Below are 24,794 nucleotides of genomic sequence, written 5' to 3'. Positions count from 1 at the left end.
CGTGACCTTTTGATTTACTTATCTTTGGACAGATTTGGTTGGCTCCAGACAAGAGCCTTGCTAGCTGTTTCCCTGCTCCTAGCCTTTATGCTAAGCTAAGCTATCAATCTTCTATTCTATCTCTCGGCAAGAAAGTGATGAAGCACTTTTCCCAAAATGTTGAACCATCTTACAGCTGTAAGCGACTCGCACGTTGTGCGACACATTGCAGTGTGAGGCGGGGTTGCGAGCCACACTATTTCTTTGCTGGGAGAGCAGTCATCTCAGCACTTCTACATTTGTGCATGGGCATGAAAGCAAAAAGTATCGGTTGGACCATGAAAAAGCCAGATTTCACTGCCATCAGTGCTCAGACTTTCACTTCAAGTTCAGTCTAGCCTAGTTTTTATCCTTTAAGTTGTTTTGTCTGGTTGAGAAGAAGAGAAAGAGAACATCCTGACAAGTCCAGTAAAGCTCAAACTGAAAGTGCAGTCATGTGGCTCATCGCTCACCTCGTTGTTGAGATGAGTTGTAGTCAGTCACGAAAAACTTGCACAGGCTATTACCTCATTATCGCTACTAAAGATAAATATTAGATGATTGAATCCCAGTGCGTCATACTGTAGCTTCGTGCTCGATTGATTCACGGTGTCGTAGGTCACTCGACATAGTTGCACTTCAAAACATAACCTATGAGCACATCTGGGAACTTTGGCACACTATTGGGAGACTAACACAAGTGTGCAGGTTGTAATTGAACCACTCTTGTAAATCATAAATTATGTTGTATTAAACCACAGGTAGTAGTAGCAACCACACTGATGCATTAGTGTGTTACCTGTTAACTCTAACAAATGTGATTGAGGTTGAAATACCTCAAACTTGTATTTATTCTTTCTTCTCACTTGATTTATTCCCTCAGTAAACATTGTAAAATTGAGTTTCAAGTCTTCTTCAATACAGAACGATGTTAATTTAATAAACGATGGTCCATTTAGAGTAAAATAAACAATAAAGCAGGGTATGCTTTCGGACTTGGCTACCTTGTGATTGACAGGTCTTGTCTGGGTGTTGTCCATGTTTTCTTGAATCTTAAACAGTGATTTCAGTTCATGAAAGTTATTTGTGACATTTTGGTCGCCCATAAAATGACGTTTGGCTGTACTTTTCTCCACCCTCTCGTGTCACCTCTGGTTGCAAAAAAAAAAAACTCAACATGGAACATGTAGAATAAGACAGACTGTTTATTAAGAACTGATCTTGTTGAAAAAATTGAAAAATAGCAAACCATACAAAAGTAGTCATCAAAAATATTTACTTCTGGAAGGCATACAAGTACAAAAACAACATGCTAGAATGAGCTAAACTACAGTTGACAGTTTGTTTATCATCAACAATGTGTCCAAATAGCCATGTGTCCTTGAGCGAGGCACTCTGCAAAGCTATCAATATGCTTGGCTGAACAAGAGAAACATGTATAAAACACAAAATTGACATTTTTATCTAAAAAACATCTGGTAGAAATGCTCTAAAGAACTCTGGATAACGCATGTGATCACTGTTATGACATAGTCATTACAAAGGAAAGACAACACTGAATGTGTTTCCTCCCACTTCCTCAATGGAAATGTCAGTACCTTGAGCGTTTCAGCATGGGTATTGCTTTCACTCTCAACTACGGCTTATATGTATATACAGAGTGCATTTAACAGCAAATACTCTGCTAAGAAATCAATAAAACAGTAGAATACGTATGAATATTTCCCAAAGCAATACAAAGTGTAAAGCCATGATAATAAGCCATATTGTCTGCTGTCATTTCAAATCCTAAACATTTGCCTCCGTTTCTTTTTCAAGATCAAACATCTACTCTATTATACAGTGTGTTCACAGTGAATCAAACTTCACCTGATGAAGACAAAGAAAGAAAGTATTACATTCACTTCTGCTGAATTATATTTTTGGCTTGGAAACCGTCAGCAGGTTGTTGGTCATCTTTACATCCTCGTGTTTTATCCCCATACTTCGCCATGCAGAAGCCAGTTGAACTCAAAATAACTAATAAGTATGATTGACTAGTCTGTAGAATATCCACTAAGGCCCTTAACACCAGTAGCTGGAAACCAATCAATGAATTAGGGGGAATAGTTTTAACGACCTCTTGAAACACCCTAACAGTTCGGAGGTTAAAGGTTAGGGTGGAACCTGAACAGGCGTCCGTAATATAAATACAAAAAGGTTCTGAAACTGCATGGTTGTTGTCTAAAATGTATCAAGGAATCAAATTTGATTCAGAATTTTTAGGAGAATGGTGTCTTTCCATATTAATATTGTGAAGCAAAGACCAATGACTGCTTACCAAGCGCCATGGTTGGCCAATCAAGTGTAGGAACAATCCCTTGGTAAAGTCTTTCCTAAAGAAGGAATTAGTTCGTAATCAATTGCACCTCCAAGAAACAATGCCTTTGTGTGGTTGTAGATTCCAAATGGCTGACAATAGTTGAATGTAATTTGCCCACTGAGCCTTACTTGTCCGGAATGGATGAAGCAACATTTCTGTCTTTGCAAGGCTAAACAAGACTAAGGTATTCCTCTGAGCTGCTTCTGTCCATTTATTGATATCAAAAATGTCTCTCTTAGTCGCTTTGCCGAGTTGCTTTGATCCAGTCAGCCAAAGTTAGAAAGTGGCCTTCGGATGCCATGCTGTTGCTTGAATACGTATTTTCCATATTTTTACGAGGATGGATATTGCTACAAGCATCTTGCGCCATTGGATTCATGTTAGTGCCATTGCTCATAGAACGAGGAAGCAAGTTGGTATAAGTATTTTCTTGGCTGTCCCTCGGGGATTGCATGACGGAAGCATGGGTCTCTTCTCTGATCTGGGGCTCTTGCTTCAGCTGGAAGCCAATCTGAGGCCCTCCTCCCACCAGGCCCTTCAGAAAATCATCCCCTTCCATTCCCCCTAGGAAGGAGAAAGAGCCCAGACCCTGTGACCCACCTCCACCTCCACCTCCACGTACTGACCCGTTAAAGGTGTTCTGGACTGGATTGAGGGTAGTGAAATTGGACCACGCAGTCTGGAGACCCTGGTTCTGGTTGCCTAGATGGTTCTGGGGCCGGGTCTCAGACACAAGCTCCTCCCTTTGGTGCTGCAGCTGGAAGAGTGTCTGTGACTCTAACTGGCTCATCACAGGAGGTTGGGGGGCTGCATCTAAGCACTGCAAGTCCCTCATGGAGAGCTGAGGGAGGGTGTTATTCTCAAACCCGCTGTGCTCCACTCTGTGGGGGTACCCTGAGCCACGGGTTGGCTGCTGTTGCCTGCTGCTATTAGGACGTGGAAGATTGCTCATGGCACCAGTCTGGTTTATGGTGACTGTATCCATTGAGAGTGCTGGGTTGGGATTGGCCCATGTATGGCTGACTGGCACATTGGGAGCCTGTGATGTCATCATAACGTTCGGAGCGCCTGGTTGGAAGGGCTGGTTGAATACAGGAGTTTGTTGCTGCATCGGAGGTGTGGGCTGTTGCCTCAGGTACATGTTGCTGAGGTCTGGAAAACATGCATTGACATTTAATGTGATAGCAGGGCAGTATTATTACATTACATGTCATTTAGCTGAGGCTTTTATCCAAAGCGACTTACAATCATGTTACATTCATACACTGTAGACACAGCTACAGGGAACAATTCAGGGTTAAGTGTCTTGCTCACGGACACATCAACCCACAGTCGCCCTACTATCCTGATCTTGATGGAAGTGATATATATTTTCTGCCTTAACATCTAACCATTGCAATGTGAGAGAAACAAAGTTAAACCAGTTACCTTTTCGCATGTGACTCATGGTACTCTGTGGCACCGCTTTTGGCCGGTTCATAGTCAGACCAGAGAAAGGGACACCTAAAGAAAGGCCAGAAACCTCTGTTACAATGCACACATGAATACTGAAACTCATACATGCACTTGTGGGCATATCAGATGGGATTGTACTGTATAAACAGAACCTTAACTCGTACCTGACAATCCCGATATCCTCATCAAGTGCTCTCTTCTGCGCTTTTTCTCATTGTAGCCGTAAGGATCTAAAGCAAATGCAAAATGTTCACATGTATCACTGGAATCCACCTGAGACCTCCCAGTTCCTGTAAAACCACCAGCGTACACCAACAAATGGTGAGAGTTTGAGTTAATAACAAAAAGAAGGAGATCTCTGCTTACCTTTGTCATCGGGCAGGTATCTAAAATCCATCGCTTCACTGACTTCTTGATCAGAAGGCCGGCGCAACTGCATTTGCACGGTGACAGACTCCATTATGGAGGTGTTATAATAGGAAGGAGCCTTAAAGACAATGGCCACTTGGCGATGAACGTCAGCCTGAGAGAAGGAGCCTTTGGCCTCCCAGCCGTCGTCGGAGAAGTATCGCACCTCAATGTCGTCTGGAGGAAAGGGGGATGATGGGAAGACAGCAATGGAAAACTGAATGAGCATGCAAAATGATGGCCATTATGGCTACGAGAAGCAACATGGATGGAAAACAATGTAGAGAAAAAATTGATGCAGGATATGAAAAATCAGTCAAACGTGTGAAACAATAAAGTGCCAATTAGCTGATTGCAAAGGTCCACAGAACATTGATAGTTTTGTACCTTTTTGTACTTTGTCACACAGTAAGAAGATCTCATCCCCTCCCTTGACGCTGCCACTGTTCCTGTTGACCCGACAAATCCTCAGCTCCGCTGTGTTTGGGGCCCCTGACGATGCAGAAACAGGTTGTAACCATTCAACCCAACACAGGCAGCACATCTCAGTCAATGTGCATTCTAAAAGTGAGATAACGTTTGTATTTCCAACAGTGATAACGTCAGAATCTGCCTTGACTTGATCGAGTCGATGTCGTGTGGTTTAAAAAAAAATAAAAAAAGACCACACTCAGTTTACAGTCGAGGCCTCAGCAGGTTGAGTCACATGTCTGCAGTCAGAAGAGGAAGTGCTCCATGGCAACAGTGTTGTTTGAGGCTTAGTGTGTATAAAGAGCTTCCCCTTTCTCAATGTGTGTGAGGAACACTGAAGTAGTTCACTAAGCGCAACGCTCAAAACAGCGTTGAGCGAATAACTACTGGACACAGGTCTTGCAACAAACACTTGAGCGCAATGCTTTAAGTGGAAGTGCCAGTGCCCAAAAGAGAATTTAACGTTTTTTATCGTAAAACTATGTAATTGTACATTATTTTAGACCATTATTATTTGGTTACTATAGGCTAACGCCCAGGAAGAAAAGACATGCTATAGTTTGATAACTATTTCAGCATATTTTAGTAGCGAAGCGTTCATCTGAACATTTCATTCTTCTCGCAATGTTTGCCCTTTAAAATCATATTCTGTTAATCGAAATAGCCGGTTTCATTATATATTTGTTGACAAATTAAAAAAGGGGTTTATGACTAACAGTCAACTAATTATTCAACAAAAGGACGTCAGCATTTGCAAAAAAAAGATGCTGGCGCTGCACACCTAATAGCAGGGAAAACCTTTGAAATTATGAATTAGTAGAAAACCTGATATGGAGAGGGCCGAGAAGAGTACCGGCAGCTTGTGAGAAGTATCGGCGCACATGAAAGAGTAGTGGTAGGCCAAAGAGGAAAATGTAGAAGTGCCTGTACTGGCCCACTTGCGTCCAAAGCTACAGGTACATACTGTATGTGAAAGTCACAATGAGCCCCAGTGCATGTTTTCTAGCTAGCCACAGTTAGTAGTTACGAAGCATACACATAGTTTTCAATAGTTATGTAGAATAAGCGTAATCATTTGGTTACCGCTATTGACCAAAACTCAAACAAAACATTTAAATAAATGAAAACCATGACGAAGATGGGTTTTCCTTTTGCAGCGATTGATTGGCACAAACCCTTTTAAGTAATGCAAGTTCCTTTTCGCACATTGTTGTAATTCCGAGGTGGCTCATTGAATCTCTTGTAGAGTGACTATTGAGGTCTGTTGGAGTGTCTGCCCCAATCCCCAGCAATCATTTGACAATTATTAGAATATTAAGTTCATTCTAGGATGAAATGACCAAATGTTCAGCTTTAAATTCATATGTTACGTCATCATCAGCGCTTGAAAATCATGTGAACCCGGAGGTTCGCCTGACATGACTTCAGCATGAACACACACTGTGACGCAGACCGTTCAACTCACTGTTGTCGTAGATGGGGTTGGTGACGATGGGGACGAGCGGTCGGGTGTAGTGGCCGTTCTCATCCTGCAGGAAGACCTGGATGCACAGGCGCACCACGTTCAGGTCGTACTCCTCTGTCTGCAGCAGCTGCTCACGTGGCACTGAGATCACACACACACACACACACACATATTTAGTAAGGTAAAAAGTACAATACAGTATATGTAATAAAGAGTTTACTTGGGTACAGTTATTGAGCAAATGTACTTAGTTACATTCCAGCTGTCTGTCTCTGAGGTCTTTGCAGTCTTATGGAAATTTGTTTGTGGCACAAAAGATGACATTTGCACATAACTTTAGGCTCAAGTTTTTACAGAAACAATGTTCTGGTTACTCTTTCTACTGAAAAAGTAGTCCCTGTGAATACCTTTGTGGAACCAGGACAATGTTTATGAGAGCAAACCTTGCTGTTGAATTCTTAAAAAGCAGTTTCTTTTCATTCTTTGACCACCACAAACAAACGACAGCAGACATTTTGAAGCATAGAATGAACCCTCCTAATAACTGCATGGCTGGACACGGGTGCAACGTGGGTGCAGCTGCATTGTAATCAATTCAGTCACAGAATTAACCAAATGTGCAAAAAACAATTAATGAGACACGTGTTGATGAATACATCTTGTCACATCTGTAGGCTGTCCCCGAAACGCGTCACAGATAAGCTTTTTTCAAGCATCTACAGCCCACACTTTCATCAACACACGCGCGTCATATATACCGCCCTTAGAGGCGACGCACACCCCGAAGGGAGAGCTTTATCACACACACACATACACACACACACACACACATACACATACACACACACAGAGAGCTTTCATATCTGCCTACTTTTTCTTCCTCCATCTTTCTCAATTTCTATCTATCGCGCTCATGCCGAGGCCACCTCCCGCCTACAACTTGTCACCGCGGTGACGCTCCGCGACGTCACACTTGTGGTGGAAAGAAGTGCCTGTGTGTGTGTGCGTGTGAGTGTGTGTGTGTGCGTGTGTGTGTGTGTGTGTGCGTGTGTGTGTGTGTGTGTGTGTGTGCGTGCGTGCATGCGTGTGTGTGCGTGTGTTTGAGAGAGAATCAGCAGGAGCAAGAGATGAGACGCCCCTGCATGAGTGACCATGAGGGCTCCTGACGTGTGTGAAAGTGGTGGGACTGAAGTCAAAAGCTGAACTCTGTTTGAATCCTTGATTACGTGAAACACATCAGTGTACAACTACTACAACAAAAACAACAGCAACAACAAAAACAACAGCAGCAGCAGCATGTGAGATGGAGGGAAACTCCTGGTCCTAACTCACTCTAACTGGACGTGCTCAGTACAAACAGACAGCTTTAAGTACTGATGTCCCTTCCGGCTCAAGTCCAAGTGCAGTCACCAGGTCATTGGTACAGCTACGAGTCTGTTTGGATTTTGCTCAATCAGAAGTCATCAAATTTGTGGCTTGGGTCTCATATTGACGCCGCAGCTGTGCAATTTAAAATGCATTTAAACTCCTCTTAGATCACATCCCAGGTCAAATTGTGCATTCTTTTTTTGTTTTAAAATCCAATGATCTTTTCCTCCTGTGAAAGTCTGCCATTTTAACCGATATTATGGCGATATTCATCCATCGATTAATCTGCAACTTTACGCGACAAGGGAGGGGTGTGTGGAGCTAGCAGTTCAATCAAATGCGAAGGATTTGATTTAAATCCCTATTGTTACGCCAATATATGCCATTTCCCTGGTTAATACGCCACAGTACAGAAGGTAAATGAGAACGCTCATTTGTGGTCTGTCAGTTACACAACAAACCTTGTTTGTTTAACTATGAATCACCGATATGACAACCAGAAGATGAGTAGCTTAGCTTAGCATTACGATTGGAAACAGGGGGGAACTGATATCACTTACACTTCTATATACATATTTAAAAACATTATATTTGGCACATTAATTCATTTCAATAAATTCATATAATGCTAGTTGTAGCTCCTTCTTTGCGACACAAGAAAACTACATTTGATCAATAAAGCATTATTTATGATAACAAAGATGGCTTCCAAGGTGCTCATCACATATCATTCATGACACCTTCAATGCCAAATGAGTACCGTGCAGCTTGTTCGTGCATTTTCTAGTGTTCCTATATTGTAATATGTTTAGGTGTGTTTGTCTCTCTCTCTAGAGATGTATATGTTCAGGTTGTATGCAAATCAAGCTCAATTATCCGCATAGTGAGGCACTAATTAATTATGTCAAATTGTTATGGCAGGACACAGGTGCTCAGTTTCTTTCTTTTTTTTAAAACACCGAGTCATTTTCGATTAACCTTTGGCGGTAAAAGTAGCGGCGAGTGAATGTGTGTGTGCGTGTGTGTGTGTGTGTGTGTGTGTGTGTGTGTGTGTGGAGGAAAGACCACTGGAAAGAGCTGCAAAGAGGGACGAGGTAATTTACTGACTGGTAATGACGGCGGGGAGGAGCGGTGAGGTGTGAGAGTGAGAAAGAAGGGGAGGCAGGTGCCAAGGCCTCACCACAAACAGCATCTCCACTGCATGACTCACGATTTCACCGAGCTTCACACGCATCGCTACGGTTTGTGTGTGTCTTTTCTCAGGCCACTAAAAACTACAATGTTGTTGCTTTACAGCACACAGAAGTAAGATCGCTCATCACATCATAGAGGACGGTGCGAATATAGTGCAATTGTTTTGGCAGTGGCAAATAAAATAAAAAGTACAAGGCCAATCGGACGGGAAAATGTCCTCTTCAGCTGAGCTGAAACGGAGGAAGGACACTTCCTCTCTGGGGCCGATAGCATTCACGTTTATGGATATTTGGAAATCACCAAACTTATGCCAATATTACTCAACATCGCTCTCCCCCAGGATACCATATGTCGACGCTGCTCAGAAACAAAAAAAACAAAAACAATTCATCCCTCGTTACCGCTGAAGCAGAGAATTTTGACTCGTGAAATTATGTTTTCACTTTTGTGCGCCTGGGGAAAAAAAACATCACAAACATCATATCAAGGGAGCTTCTCTCGTAGAAAGGCTTCGTTCCAATCTAATCTGCCCTTATTTGAGCCTCCGTTTGACGTTATAGAACAACCTAATGTATGGCCACACCTATGACAAGAAAACACCATCCCCCATGTGAAAAACATTTACCAGGTGTGTCACTCGAATGCGAACTGAGAACACGTAGTAATACGGAAACATATTTACGACATCACACATGCACACACACGCATATGATTAATTTTTGTGTCATCGCTAGCACTGCCAATGTGAGCTTTCTACTAAATTAACCAGCATTAGTCTCCACTTGACTACCCCGATGTGGCCCGCCCGACAGCATTTCGCTTGAGTGTGTACGGTGTTTGTGTGTGTGTGTGTGTGTGTGTGTGTGTGTGTGTGTGAGTGACACAGGAAGCAGCTGAGTTTCACAGCAGAAGTGAACTGAAGAGAGGGGAAGGTTAGCGGGTAAATAAAAGAAGAAGAAAAAAAGACGCCCAGCTGCCCATCGTACGGCCTGTCAGATAAACACATTTGACCTGAGTCTGTGGTGTCCGACCGGTAACGCCAATTAAATTTGAAATAAAAGTTAAAAGAATAGTTAATGTGGTCAAGTATGGTGAAGCTCAGTAGACAGAGCATGTCACTGGGGTTACTGGGGGTTAATTTCCCACTTTAGCTGTCTGTATTGCTATGGTATATTTTTTGTGATTAAAAGGAGAAGGTCAACCTCAAAATCAACACATTTATCATTTATCAACATTTATTTATTTAGATTGTTGCCTATTTTTGGAGATATCGGCAGTGGTGCGTCTCAGAAATCATTACCCAGGTTGCTCAAGATAATCTGCAGTCCTTTATGTGAGTGGTTAGCAGGTATCTGGTGAACTCAAGCTGTTTCAGTCACCACTTGTTGCCACTCGCAAAATAAAACATGCGAACAACAAAGCCCCGAAAAAACTCAAAGCATACATGTCTAAATCAAACGTGCTCGTAAACCCTCCGTACTTTTACAGACCAGTAAAGCACCATAAACCTACTGTTATCGGCATCTCTGAGAGCTGGGGGAACCCCCCGTGGGCCCGCCCCCCCCTCCCCCCTTTTAATGAATCCTGCATTCCCAGCCCTCACGTGGCACCCTGCACCGTGCTGAATTGAGCAACTGTGACTAAGAATGGGGAAGTAGGCCCCAACGCCTGTTTGTACACGAGAAGCGCCGCCTGTCTGCGCCGGAGGACCGCAGAATGAAAGCGCATTGAGGAAATGGCACGGCTGCAGCGGTGTGGTGGCAAGAGAGCCCTTTTCTGACTTGATTCAAGGAAAAATCCTCTCCGCTGCCTGAGAACTGGGTCAATCAGCACAAAAACAATTCTTTTGAACTGTTTTGAACCTGTTTAACAGTAACAGAAGAGGGGGGGATTGGGGGGGGGGAGGGGGAGCAGCAGCAGCATCCGCAGTAACCAACAGCAGGTGGACCACTAACAGCAGAAGAACACTAATATACACTCCTTACATTGTCCACTGCTAATATGAGCCTGAATTATATATTAATTAACTGGTATCATTCGTGGATACCGGCTTATTGGGGATAAATTCGATTACAGATCAATTTGATATATATATATATATTTTTATATGCTGCCTTTAAGAAGACAACGGTGAAGCATCAGCTAAACGAGTGGGATTCTGGCACACGTTACATGGGCAGCAAGCATTTTGTTCAAATGTCAGTTTAAAGCTAGCTAACGTTCCAACATTTCTGTAAGTTAAGCTCGGGCATTTTGATGGACATGTCTCACAGTGTGGCCACGTCAGAAAACTTTGCGCCATTGTGTTGGCAAGTGCCGAAGCTAGCTATGCTAACACATAGCTCATATTAGCTTGGTAATAGCTTGCTAACTTGTCCCATCATCATTTTAGCTGTCAAGGCACAAGGTTGACATGCAAGAATTATCCTTTGACATGCTGAATGTTTTCTAGCTAGCCACAGGCATTTTGTTAGCATGTTAGCTCTTTGTTTTTCATATTGTGGCGCCGGTTGTTTTCACAGAACCACAGAAAACAGCAGAGGAAAATATGTTGGTAGCCTATATATTGACAAACGTACTCCCCCGAGCCCTTGGTTCTACTGAAGATATAGATCTTTAAAAAACGAACCGCAGATATAGTTGCATTTTTTTTAAGGGCTCCTAAAATAGCTGTAGCTTTTATTAAATGAAATATAGCATAGTAAATAAATACTGCATTTGTTGGGGACTATTTTCAGCTGTGGATTAATACACATTGGGTGCTCTAGTGTAGTTTACCCAAAGTAAACCACAGAAGTTATGCTGACAATGATAAAGGAACGTGTGGCTCACTGATGTGTATTTAACAGTAGCAGTCAGGTTCTAAAGCAAACCTGTTACGACACAAGTGGGTTGAAAAGAACAGACGATGAGAGCAGGGGGACTCACCATTGAAGGGGTTGATCCCTCGGGTCATCCTCTGCACGATCGCCTCTTTCACCTCCCTCCTTCTCACACACTGGATGCCCAGGTTCTGGAAACTGCATCAAAATGACAACACAACAACACAAGGGCGTGAGAAAAAAGTGACGGGACTCTTACAGTGTTGCAATAAGCTAAAAAGGGATTAATACGCAAAACGCGCAGGGCCACACCTAAAGTATAAAAACAAACACAAAAAACAAACACAAAAAAAAGAATGAAGGTGAGGGTCAAAGTGATCGTGCACTTACCCCAACCCGTCTGACTTTACCACAAACCGATGATTTAATGTTTAATGTTTGACCCCAAATCTGCGAGAGCAATTCCTTTGATCTGCATACAAGGGCTGAGATTGATCTGAATTTACTACACGAGTTGCAGCAGTTTTGAAGCAACGCGAGTTAATGACTCATTCAAACTCTCAAACACATGAACGAGTCCCACCCCCCCCTTTCTTACACGCACGCTTTCTAACTCACAGCAAATATGGGTGATGTCACTCAGGGAAATCTATATTGCCACCCGCATCACAGACTTGTTTTGACAAATATGCTTTGTGTGTGTATGTGTGTGTATCTGTATTCAAGAGGAAACACTAAATACTATTAATAGAGAGCAAAGTGATTATGATGTAGTGAATGAGTGAGTGTGTGAGTGTGTGTGCAACAAAGGGTATTTGAATGGTGATTAAGACCGAGACTGTAGCAACTCCGATGTCGACAGCCACACAGGCTGCTGTTGTGAGGGTGGGTGGGGGGAACTCACGCGATCACCCTGCGGTCGGGGCCGAACTCGGCCTCGTAGAATCCGTCCTTGCAGTCCTTTCCCACAAGGTCGTGCGGGTGCGGCCGGTATGGCTCGTTCTTTGTCACCAAGTGGACACGCACCTTGCCTTTACCGCAGTAATTCAGGATCTGTGTGAAGTGAGGAGGATGAGGTGGAGGAGGAGGAGGAGCACCATTTATTTATTATTTAGGCGCACTGGTGCAAAGGAGAGAGAGAGAGGGGAATATGCAGTTTATGTACAGAACACAGCGAGTGGGTCCTTAAGGCCCCAGCGACCGACCTGCAGACTCGGGTAGGACCTGTTGTTGTCGGAGCTCTTGTCGCCGGGGATGCTCCCGGCCGAGCGACCCTCGCACTTGTACCTGAAGCGCATCCCTCTCTGCTTGGGCTGCTCGTAGATCTGGATGGCCGGCTCAGCCACTAAAGAGAGCGCAGATGATGGGGGTGGGGGGGAACAAAAGGTCAATGACAGGGTGTGGAGAGGAGCGGATGAAGATGGATTCAGTTCAACAAAAACCATGAATACTTTCCCCCCTGGTTATTTCTTTTGAATAAGCATGGCTGCGTAACAGATTTTGGTCATTTTTTTCTTTTTTCTTTTTTAGTTATCAAACAGTCAATACTTTGTTATTGAACATGTTTCTGATCATTTTGAAGTTGAAACTGGAACTTGACACTTGACTTCAAAATGTCTTCTGTAAAAAAATCATTTGGTTCTATAAAATGTCAGAAAACTGTGTAAAATGAACAGCACAACATCCTGAAGCCTGTGTTTTAGTGGTTCTCTCTGTGCATTGTGGAGGTATGCCTAAAGGTTTGTATAACAGTGATTTATCTATTTATTTAACATTTAGTTTTACAAATCGACACTTGAAATGACAAGGTAGTACGGAATGTAAACCATACTTTTGTGTTTCAGTTTGACCTCTTTACTTAACATTTCATTAAACAAAGTTGTACCAAACCACTGGCAACGAGGAAGCTCTTGGGTCCATAATGAAGAGAATAAATATGAAACTAAATTAAAATCAAACCCTCTAAACTCAAAAGAAATGTGGTTTTAATTGACAAACACAAACACTGAGCTCATATATATTTAGCTGAAGCTGACAAGAGAGAACCATAAAGTGCATCTTTAGATGGACGGGAAAAACAACACTGGATGGACATCTTTCAGCACATAAAGAATTCACAAACAGTTGATTGGTTGCATATCTCCTAAATCCACACTTATTGGATTATTGAACCAATCCAATAAGCGTGGAATTAGGTGATTTAGCAGTTAGTCTGCACATGGTTGGTTAGAATTGGGAAAGCATTTGGTTGGAAAGGAAACCATTTCAGACAAGTTGCCGACATACAGTCGACACAGCGTCCTGCTTAAAAAATGAGAGGCGATGGCGCTCAGGGTCACAGAAATGTTATAACATATTGACTTTTATACAGAAGTGGATTAGAGGAACCTCAAATATACCCACACTGTCAGGTAAAATAGAAAGAAAGAAGCAACGCTTACTAAAAAGCTCAATGAGGAAGTGAAAGAGGCCATTCTGTGCATTCAGAGGTTGTTTGGCTCTTTTAAGCGTTATTTTTGGGGTATTAAAATGCACTTACTCAGATGTGGATCGTCCCCTAGCATGGAGGACATAAGAACTGTGGAGGGGGGGGGGGGGGGGGAGATATTTAGCAAGCAAGACCACACTGAAGTTGGTGATAACATGACAGATGAATAACATTTCACAACGAAACTGGTTTGTTGTGTTTTTTTAAAAGTGCATTCAGTCCTGCTAAAGCTGCACTGACACTTATTCCAATTGGGAAGTTTCACTGTGTTGTTGAACACACACTCATGATAGGGTAAATAGTATTTCATTAAGATAAAACAAGCACATTAATGTTGCTATCGTACATTCACGCTCAATATATTAATATACACCACACTTAAGTCACATGATTGTTGAGGTTATTCCATTCTGTCATAACCTCTCCTACGAGTTATCATTATTATACAGTAAATAAAGTTGTTGCTACTCACCATCCATAATGCACAACGCTCGGTCGTAGCACGGGTTATTGTCTCTCGGAGAACACAGAGCTTAATGAGTGACAGTGGAGAGGAAAAGTTACATTTGTTACAGGCGACCAGCGAGGGGGGGAATTCCCCTTCCATCTCCGCCCCCTCCATGTGAACTGACCAATGGGAGAGCCGCATGACTCACGGCAGCGAGAGCGATGGGAGGAGTCACTCATCGCCACACACTGCCCTCGTGTGCCTCGAAAGGGCCGCGCAGAGAGCTCACAAGTGTGTCACACTCACAGATAAGAGGCCGGCTGTGTGGGGGGTGTAGGCCCCGAGAACGCACGTGACAAGCAGCCTTCAGTTTGGAGAAAAAGCCACGAAGAAATATATATAATGAGCACATTTTATTAAAACAGTAATGGGTGAACATTGAAGCTACAGCAGAACTGCTGCATGTCCCCACATGCAGACGGCACCAACTGAGGAGCCTCTTCGAAGGGAACATTTAACAAAAAGCACCACTTGATTTAGCATATACCCAGATTAATGGGTGCTTTGACTGGACTGTAATTGCGTGAGCCAAGAGTCAACCCTCATAACTTCAAAACAAATGTTTTTATTATAAATGGTGCACATGATGGGCATGATTTCGCAATGGCGTAGGTTTGCATATGGTCCATAGGGACTAGTCACGACCAAAGTTTTGGGAAAGACACAATTGTCCTCAACAATATTTTGTTAATTCGAAAAAAATAATTGTGCACAATATATTTGCAAACTCATTCGTATTATTATCTATATTATGTTCGTCGCCCGTGTGAACAATACATTTCCACGTTTTCCAACAAGCCCTCGAGCCCGCGAGACAAGATGCTGTCATTTAATTGGCTGGAGTCAGAAACACCGTTGTGTAGTTAATAAAGCCTCATATTAGTATTTTGTTTGGTCTCAGCATTGATATTGTTGATCATGTTGTGCTTTGTAGATAGGAAAATGACACCAAAAAAGAAAAGAGATATCCAAAGTTTGTTCACCACACCCAGAGGGTCGTTGTTAGTTAGCTAGTAGCAGGCTAACACAGTTCAAACCTGCATCCTTTTGAGATGCATTCAGGTGCAGATGTAGTGCAGGTTGAGGAAGCAGCAGCTGGACCATCAGGGCTCCAGGTGAGGTCTTACATTGATTCTGTGTTGAGGTGTATTATAATGGCTGACAGTGTAAACACTGTTTTATGTTAATTATTATTATGTTAAAACATGCATGTGCAGACTAGGCTAAGTTCTGGTTGCTCTTACAGCAACTTCAGCACAAAAAGTTACGGTTTCAGGCAAAGTGGTACAGTCAGTATCTGTGGCTGCATTATAGCCCTACATTGAAAAAGGTACTTTGTTTTGAGTGTGTCAAAGCATTACCATCAAAAAGACAACTCTGGAAAAAGAATGACCCAGCCTTCTGCTTAAATGGTTTTAGTAACTGGAAAAATGCCATTGAAAGCTTTAATCGCCATAGCGAGCAAACCATCATGCTGTAACAACAAATGCATTGGAGAAAACACCAGTTCACACACAACTACTACGTGCAATGGCTAAAACACAGCAGGAGGCAAGGCTCAGTCTAATTAAAATGATGATAGATTTAACATTTTCTAATTTATTTAGTTTTTTTTCACTACACAACTGGTAAAAGTTGTTTATATATATATTTTGGATATAGAATATACTGTTACACTATGTTGGCATTTTAGCAGAACTTTTCTTACTCATTTATTTATTATTATTATTTATTTGGTGCAGAATACTGTTTTGTATTTAAACATAAGGTTTTATTACTGTAATTATGTTTAAATCAGTTCCAAGTTACACAAATGTTCATATATTTTAATAAGGTTTGCCTGTTCAACATAATATCAACTATGTTTTTTTTTTATATGGGGGGGGGGGGAGCTGGCAGTGTCCCTACCAATGCTGAGTCAAACCTACGGCCTTGCACACACCGTACTACACACCTTACTACACACTACCTCTGCATATGCGCAGTTCTGCGATGCCATTTGGGTAGTGTGAGCACTATCAGGGTCCACGCCGTTCCCTCTGCCGCGTCTTCTCTACACGTTAAACACTTGGCTCCAGTGTGTGTGTGTGTTTCCACCTCGTAGGAAACTGTCCGGGTATCAGTTAAGTCATGTGACCGTCTCCTTCCGGGCCTGTTTGAAAGAACAAAGCCAAGAACCGATGATAGATGGATAAGGAGGGGAAAGACCTGCGCCCCCTGGAGTCAACCCAGAGCTAGAGGAGTGACGGTGAGCTGTATCCACACCGAGGCCTCTCGTAATACCAGCGCTCTCTGTTCTCTCCTTGTGTTCTCTCACATGTTCCTCGTAGTTCCTGGTGTGCAATCGCAAGCTGGAGAGTAAGAAGGAGGCCCTCCTCATTCTGTCCAAGGAGCTGGACACCTGTCAGCAGGAGAGAGACCAGTACAAGCTGATGGCCAACCAGCTGAGGGAGCGCCACCAGGGACTGAAGAAGAAGTACAGGGAACTCATTGTGAGTGGTTCAAACGTTCACGGTGATGTTGGTTTGTCCGTGTGCACACATGACTGACTGCATGATGCTGCTTTATTACCACTCTATGACGAAGCAACAGGTCATTAAAGAGTAATTTAACTCTTTTCACATTTTAGGACGGTGACCCCTCTTTGCCACCAGAAAAACGTAATCAAGTACGTCGTGATTGATTTCAAAGACTTTATTTCGGCCACTTACGCAACACTTATTTTGTTACATCATATTACAGTGTAAATGTTGTGTCATGGTGAGGTGAGGATAACCTCTGGCACATGACTGCACATCAAATACAGATCACATGCTCACACGGCTTGCAGACCTCTTGTGTCAACAGTCAAAACACCAGATAATTACAGTTTGGTGGTGGTGTCTTGTAGGAGTCCTAGGACTCTGCCTGGTGGGGCCCTCAAGGACATGTGGGAACCAGAACTGCATTATCAAAAGGGGTCTTGCTGACTCGAGGGAAAACAGCAGTGTTGTGAAAAGGATCATGCTGACTAGATCACTCTTTAGAGAGTAAATAGTGTGATTCTTGGACTTCGGTTGTATTTTTGTTCTGATTATTTAGAAGGATATATCAAAAATAAGTGTAAAATTGTGAGATGTTTTCATGATGTGTGTGTGATTATAGCACAACCTTAGTTGAAGGTCAAGTCTCCCCTCTCAATTACTGTTTTAACTTGATTACTTAAAGACAAGTTGGAATATTTTGTCTTTACAGCTATTACTATTTGAATGTTACATTAAAATGTATCAGGCTTCTTACCATTCCCAATTTTGCAGACTAAAACACATAATACAGCTGCTCCTTTAGAATTTTCTATTTTCTGGGCGAGAGCCCACGGGTTTACGCTTGTTCTTGTGAGGGTTCGGTTGTGCTGGACCCAAGCGCAGACACGGGAAGGCAAGGTTGGGTGGAGGTAAATAGTTTATTGTAGAGAATCGGGAGAGCGTAGATGGGGTGGTGAGGTGGCGTGAGCGGTGGCTGCTGAGCGGAAGTGCAGGTACGGGATTCCTGGGCACAGGGAACAGCAGGAAATCACAAGTAACAAGCAAAGTACGTTTCTTAGTGAAGCCGAGAGTCAAGGTACCACTGTAAATGGTGCAATAATCTGGCAACTTGAGAGAGGGAAGCCAGGGTGTTTTAACAGGGAAGACTTGATGATGTGATTGGAGACCGTGGAGGTGCCGGAGATGATGTGCAGGTGTGGAGATGATTGCCAGTTGCCGGAAACCACGCCCACGACGCCCACGACACACACACACACACACACACACACACACACACACACACACACACACACACACCTTGTTGAGAAAGGGAAGAGAGTCAGTTCTGCCGTTGCTCTTCTTCTACACTTTTAAAACTAAAAGAAGATAAGGAGGGCAAAGGTCACGGAGATGTTTGTCCAGACGGATGGACTTCATTTACAAGTAAAGGTAGGGCCATGCACACACTGCAGTAGTATATATGGGCTATTTGTATTTGTATTGAATGAGTATTGTCACAACCGGCTCTGTGGCAATGACAAATATGGGAAAGGACACAGTGAATGATAGTCAAGTAAAGGTGTTTAATATAATTAAGTAAAGAAAAGACTACATTTGTGAAGTGTGTTAGTCAGTAACATCAGTAGAAGTGCGGGGTGTAAACAAATAAAGCCCTAACCAGGTATGAGCCGGACAGAGCGAGGGGAGAGCTACCCTGGAGGAGGGCTTTTATCCGAGGTGCTCCAGGAACAGGTGCTCTGCATCCAGTAATTGGCCACACCCACGTTCCTGTGACACGTTTAGGAACACAGGGACAAATAGCTGTCAACGCCGCACTTGTACGGTGTTATAAGCAGGGCCGAGCCGCTATACATTGGTAGAATCAAGTGTGTGTGTGTGTGTGTGTGTGTGTGTGTGTGTGTGTGTATATAAAGAATGCTAATATGAAAAACAACCTGCAGTCAATGTTCAAGCTGCCAATTGAATGGTGATTTAAGCTACTCTATTGGGTTCATATATTTGTAAATGTGACTGAAAGATGCTCACGGTCACAAGCTGTCCACTTCTTTCAGGTGCTGACACCAAATAAGGTTCAAAATGACATTTATAAAACATGGAGGGCCTTCTGAAACACTCGAATGATCGACATGTACAAAGCTGTTACATCAAAGTCTCAAGGAGGCTAATGTTCATAATCCGTTCTTCAGTGAGATCAGATACAACTTTCATAAAGGACTTCATTGTCCTCCTCGTCTTCGTGAAGGCCAAAATAAAACTGAATAATTTTTCATTAGTTATTGTTATGATTCAATGTATATACATTTAAACACACTGATTATAACAGTTTATCAACAATGTGGTCCATGATCTTTAGACTGATTCAAAGCTATGAAATTAAGCATTTAAAATTCAGCTATCGAGTAGCCTGAAAGTGCAAGAATTATGTTTTCAGTCTCGTGGTTTCATATTTTAATTTATAAACAGGACGTCTGAAGTCTTCAGTCAGGACTTGAGTGACCACTGTGCCATTGCATGCGTTCGCTCCGGCCTCTCTGTCAAACGTCCACCGGTGATTGTGACCAAGCGCTCATTGTTATGAATCAACAACCCAAAAGGGAAATATAAAAACTATGACATTGTAGTGTATAAAAGAATCAACCATTAAAGTTCTGATTTATAACCCAATATGAAGATCATAACGCGGTGTTTGCTGACCCAGTAGTTTTTAATAATAAAAAGACATATTGAGATTTTGTTGTACATTTATTCATTCAACTCGTCAGGAGATAACAGTCTAAATACTGTACACAGTTTACATGAAGATAATAATAATAATAATAATAATGTTGCACCTTTAAAAACAGGGTTTACAAAGTGCTCTACATAGAAGCAAGGTAAAACATAACATCAATACAAGTAAACATTTCAGAAAATACATGAGGCAGAGGAGACAATGTCATATAGTCAATGAATACAATAGAGATATAGAAAAATACAAATACAAAATAAAGCAGAACAGACAAACTAAAATAGGGGAAACAAGGGGAAACTGCATAAAAGGACGATATCACTTAAAAGCAGTTCTATAAAAATGGGTTTTAAGAAGTGATTTAAAAGAAGCTACTGATTCTGCTAGTCTTATCCCCTCAGGCAGCCACTGAGCGTGCTGCAGTGGGTATGCGGTAGGAACTAATGGAGGTAATAAAAGGTGTGCCAGTCCGGTTTTGGGGAGTGGAGTCAGCAGGAAGAGTAGAGGGTGCTGGGGGAGCTGTAACAGTTCATAATTCCGTGCCACCATCTCGCTCGTGGAGACTGTTGTTGTGATGACGAGCTGCAGCGATGCGCTCGGCCGACCAGAGGGAGGGGATGGAAAGCGTGGAGCGATCAGGCCAGGAGCAAACAAACCCTCCGCGGGAGGCTCTGTGGATGCAACGGGGTCGACGAAGGAGTCCGAGTGCCTTGATAGCTGAGATGAACGGAGGAGCAGAGAAGTTGTTGAGCCCGAGGAGCTGCGAGGTGGAATACTGCAGAACCATGCCAGCCGGGGAGGATGCAATCGCCAGCCACGGACCAGATCACCAGAGCTGGAGAAGTGACAGGCACGTCAGGACAATCCACAGGCGATCGAAACCCACATCAGGACAGCTGAGAGGCGACCAGCCTCAGAGCAACAGCATGGAGCAGGGAGTCGGCCGGCTCGTTGGTAGCAGCCGGCCAGCAAGAGACTGTCAGCTAGCCAGCCAACGCCAGTTGTCCAGGTTGTCCTGACGGCAGCGGTGCAGAGCATCCAGCAGACTGGCTTGTTGGTAGCCGCCGGCCAGGTTGTCCAGAACCCAGCGGTGGAGAGCAGGGTTAAAAAATAAAAAATAATCCAAGATTTGCAGAATAATTAAGTCAGAAGAATGGCTACACTGTTAAATAAAATTCAAAATAATTAAAATGAATGTTAAATTGTAAAAAAGGTAGAAAAAAACCAAATAAAAACAGTCCTAGAAGGAGCGGCGTTAAGTTTCGCCAGCGTCCCCGTTGCCAGGCCAACTGAAAAAAATACAGTATTCTATGTGACAAATAAAATGCTTTAAAGCTTTTAGCATAATTATGAATCTTGTTCAGCTTGAAGCTTCCGTCTCCTTCTGGATTTGTGAGCAGATGCAAACAGCTGCTTCCTGTGTGTGTGAGGAGCTTCCCGAACCCACCAGCACAGAAGAAGCAGACGGAGACAAACTACGTCCTCTGTGCCGGTGGGAACGGGACGCCCCTCGTCCTCTCGGCTGGCGGGCGGGGCGGGTGGTGTCGGGGGTTTGGGTGGACGGGCAAGGGCGTCCTGGGTTTTGTTTTTGTTGTTGTTTTTTTGCACATTTCAAACAATAAAATCACAACAGAGATAAATGAATATCACAGTGCACGAAGAGACAAAAAGCCAACTGGGCTTATTTGAAGCCTCCACCTATATAATATTTAAAATTTTACAAAATTACAAACATAAAATGAAAAATGCATAAGCTAGACAACAAAATAAAAAAGAAAGAAAAATAATGTAATTATATCGAGTCTGAGTAGGAATGTGTGTGTGCATGTGAAAGTGAGCATGGCTTGCGTTTGTTTATGTACTTACTGATAACTAACCTGACCCGGGCCAGTCGGAGTTGGGCCAGTCGGAGTTGGGCCAGTCGGAGGCGGTCGGGCGGGTTGGAGTCGTTGGAATCTGAATCATAGTCAGGCACAACAACAAACACAACCCCAAACGCATCTCGAACCTCATATTGCACGATATTACCTTCTGGGACATATCTGATGGCTTCAGGGAAGCCGCGCTGAGGAACTCCAGCGAAGTCTCCGCCAGCTGCAGGGAAACATTTAAACAGGATTCCTCATCACATGAAATATTTCTGGATTACATTGAGCAATAATGGATTCAGATTCCAGCTGCTAATCAGTTAGCAGCTCAATTAACCAACTGTTTAGACTCGTGAGCCACACCTTCCAGACTAAACAATGTTTCATATCTTCTCACTTTCCCCCTATATAAATCTTTAATTGTGCCTTGCTCTGATTTTACCTCCGTAGCCGATTCGGATGGCTTCAGGGAGGGGGGGCTGAGCAGCTCCACCGAAGTCTCCGCCTGCAGGGAAACATTTAAACAGGATTCCTCATGACATGAAATATACCGCGGATCGGTGCGGCTGCAGCAGTAAAACAGGCGCTGTACCGGTCCGTCTTAGTGAAGAGGGAGCTGAGCCGGAAGGCAAAGCTCTCCATTTACTGGTCGGTCTACGTTCCAACCCTCACCTATGGTCACGAACTCTGGGTCGTGACCGAAAGAACGAGATCTCGGATACAAGCGGCCGAAATGAGCTTCCTCTGTAGGGTGGCCGGGCTCAGCCTTGGAGATAGTGTAAGGAGCTCGGACATCAGGGGGGAGCTCGGAGTCGAGTCGCTGCTCCTTCGTGTCGAAAGGAGTCAGCTGAGGTGGTTCGGGCATCTAGTCAGGATGCCTCCTGGACGCCTCCCATTAGAGGTTTTCCGGGCACGTCCAACTGGTAGGAGGCCCCGGGGAAGACCGAGGACACGCTGGAGGGATTATATCTCCCGGCTGGCCTTGGAACGCCTCGGGATCCCCCAGAATGAGCTGGAAAGTGTTGCGGGTGAGAGGGAGGCCTGGGTCGGCCTGCTGAACCTGCTGCCACCGCGACCCGACCCCGGATAAGCGGCTGATAATGGATGGATGGATGGATGAAATATTTCTGGATTACATTGAGCAATAATCAAAGTTTAAATTCTAAAAACGACAGCATATCTATAAACTGACTACATGTGTCACGAAGGCACCAACACACAAGAGGCTTCACCGTTGAACAGGAATATCAAACTTAGTGCAGCTTTGTCTCTTAGTTTGAACAGAGAACACATAACAGAACAACAATAATGATAATAATAATGACAAAATCAATAATTATTATTATTATTGACGTGAAATATTATCCATATTAGTTATTATATTTCCGAAACAACTGTGTGGGCTTCATCATAATAATACAAAGTTATTAATCATGAGGTGCACTTCATAATTGTTGGAGGAGGAGAGGAGCACCTCCCCACACGCTTTTATGCAGAGCTTTTTCCACTTTTCTGATCTGGATTCAGACTCCAGCTCCTAATCAATCAGTTAGCAGGTCAATTAACCGACTACGAGCCACACCTTCCAGACTAAACATGTTTCATATCTTCTCACGAAAAAATAAATAAATATAAAACGTACCTCCAAGGTGGTCTGCCAGTCCCAGCAGCAGGGCCACGGAGATGTCGTCGTCCATTCTCCGGCTTCTCGGGGGTCCGCGATAGACGAAGGTCAGTAGTTCTGTTGTCCAACGAGATTCAAGAGTAGCTTTTAGCTAGCGGCTAACAGCTCAAAGAGTTAGCTTCACAGTTTGGGTCAACAAGAGGGTTCAAGCTTGTGTCGAAGTCAAAATGCAAAGGGGACGAATCTCAACGTTCGGCTGTTTTTATAGCCTCGGCTATATACTGATGGCCGTGGTCACGCAAGACGCAAAGAGAGACGTTTTAATTATTTTCCCATATTTGTCCAACATATATTTTGTTTTATTAGTACTATTACTTTGTATCATAAATGTCAGTGTTGTTGTAAACATGACATCATCTGCAATACTCATGCTAACGAGACATATGAGATAGTTTCGGGTAAAAACTAAATAGACAGCAAACATGCAGTTTTCACATACATGTGTTTTATAAGGACCTCGCTCTGTTGAACACAAAGCCAAACTGGATGGAAAATTAAACACACTTTGTTTTCATGCAATGTTGTTGAATCTAATGTTCTCCCTGTAATTCATCAGTGTTTTCAGTGTGAAAACACTTGTTATTATTTATACCGCAGCAGATCATTAATGTCATACATTGAAAAAGGTACTTTGTTTTGAGTGTGTCAAAGCATTACCATCAAAAAGACTTTGGGAAAAAAGAATGACCCAGCCTTCTGATTAAATGATTTTAGTAATTGAAAAAATGCCATTGAAAGCTTTAATTGCCATCAAGTGAGTAAAGCAAACCATCATGCTGTAACAACAAATGCATTGGAGAAAACACCAGTTCACACACAACTACTACGTGCAATGGCTAAAACACAGCAGGAGGCAAGGCACTGTCGAATTACAATTATGATAGATTTATTTTAAATGTTCTAATTTTTTTGTCTTTTTTCACTACACAAATAGATATATTTGTATATATATATATATTGGATATAGAATATACTGTTATTGGCATTTTAGCAGAACTTTTCTTACTAATTTATTTATTATTATTATTTATTTGGTGCAGAATGTTTTGTATTTAAACTAAGGTTTTATTACTGTAATTACGTTTAAATCAGTTCCAAGTTACACAAATGTTAATATATTTTAATAAAGTTTGCCTGTTCAACATAATATCAACTACGTTTTTTCATATGGGGGGGGGGGGGGGGGGGGGGGGAGCTGGCAGTCTCCCTACCAATGCTGAGTCAAACCTACGGCCTTGCTTTCACGCACGGCTTTTTTGTGGTCAATTAACCGACAGTTGAGCTCTCGTGAGCTCTCAAAGACATTTATTATGGACCAAACAAGTGTCAGGACTTCGGTGTTTGTGAAAAAAACGATTAATGGTACGCAATAAACGGCGTGAACGTATTTAATATACATTAAACCACGTGCGTCATGACGCACAGTGAAA

General features: G+C 42.9%; 1 protein-coding gene across 1 annotated transcript; it reads right to left on the bottom strand.

Annotated features, from left to right (window-relative positions):
* Positions 1-1,274: 1,274 nt before the first annotated feature.
* On the bottom strand, positions 1,275-14,620 carry rel (v-rel avian reticuloendotheliosis viral oncogene homolog). Its single transcript, XM_034551438.1, has 11 exons — positions 14,524-14,620; positions 14,103-14,141; positions 12,769-12,908; positions 12,468-12,616; positions 11,670-11,761; positions 6,180-6,320; positions 4,631-4,735; positions 4,202-4,420; positions 4,000-4,065; positions 3,809-3,883; positions 1,275-3,532 (listed from the first exon to the last, which is right to left on the bottom strand). The coding sequence occupies exons 1-11, from the start codon at positions 14,528-14,530 to the stop codon at positions 2,616-2,618; spliced, it is 1,950 nt and encodes a 649-aa protein (XP_034407329.1). The 5' UTR covers positions 14,531-14,620; the 3' UTR covers positions 1,275-2,615.
* Positions 14,621-24,794: the final 10,174 nt, after the last annotated feature.

The sequence above is a fragment of the Cyclopterus lumpus genome, chromosome 15 (assembly GCF_009769545.1).
Source record: "Cyclopterus lumpus isolate fCycLum1 chromosome 15, fCycLum1.pri, whole genome shotgun sequence".
In the NCBI taxonomy this organism is placed as follows: Eukaryota; Metazoa; Chordata; class Actinopteri; order Perciformes; family Cyclopteridae; genus Cyclopterus; species Cyclopterus lumpus.
Note: the sequence above shows the minus strand (reverse complement) of the source record. Positions and strands in the feature narration are given on the sequence as shown.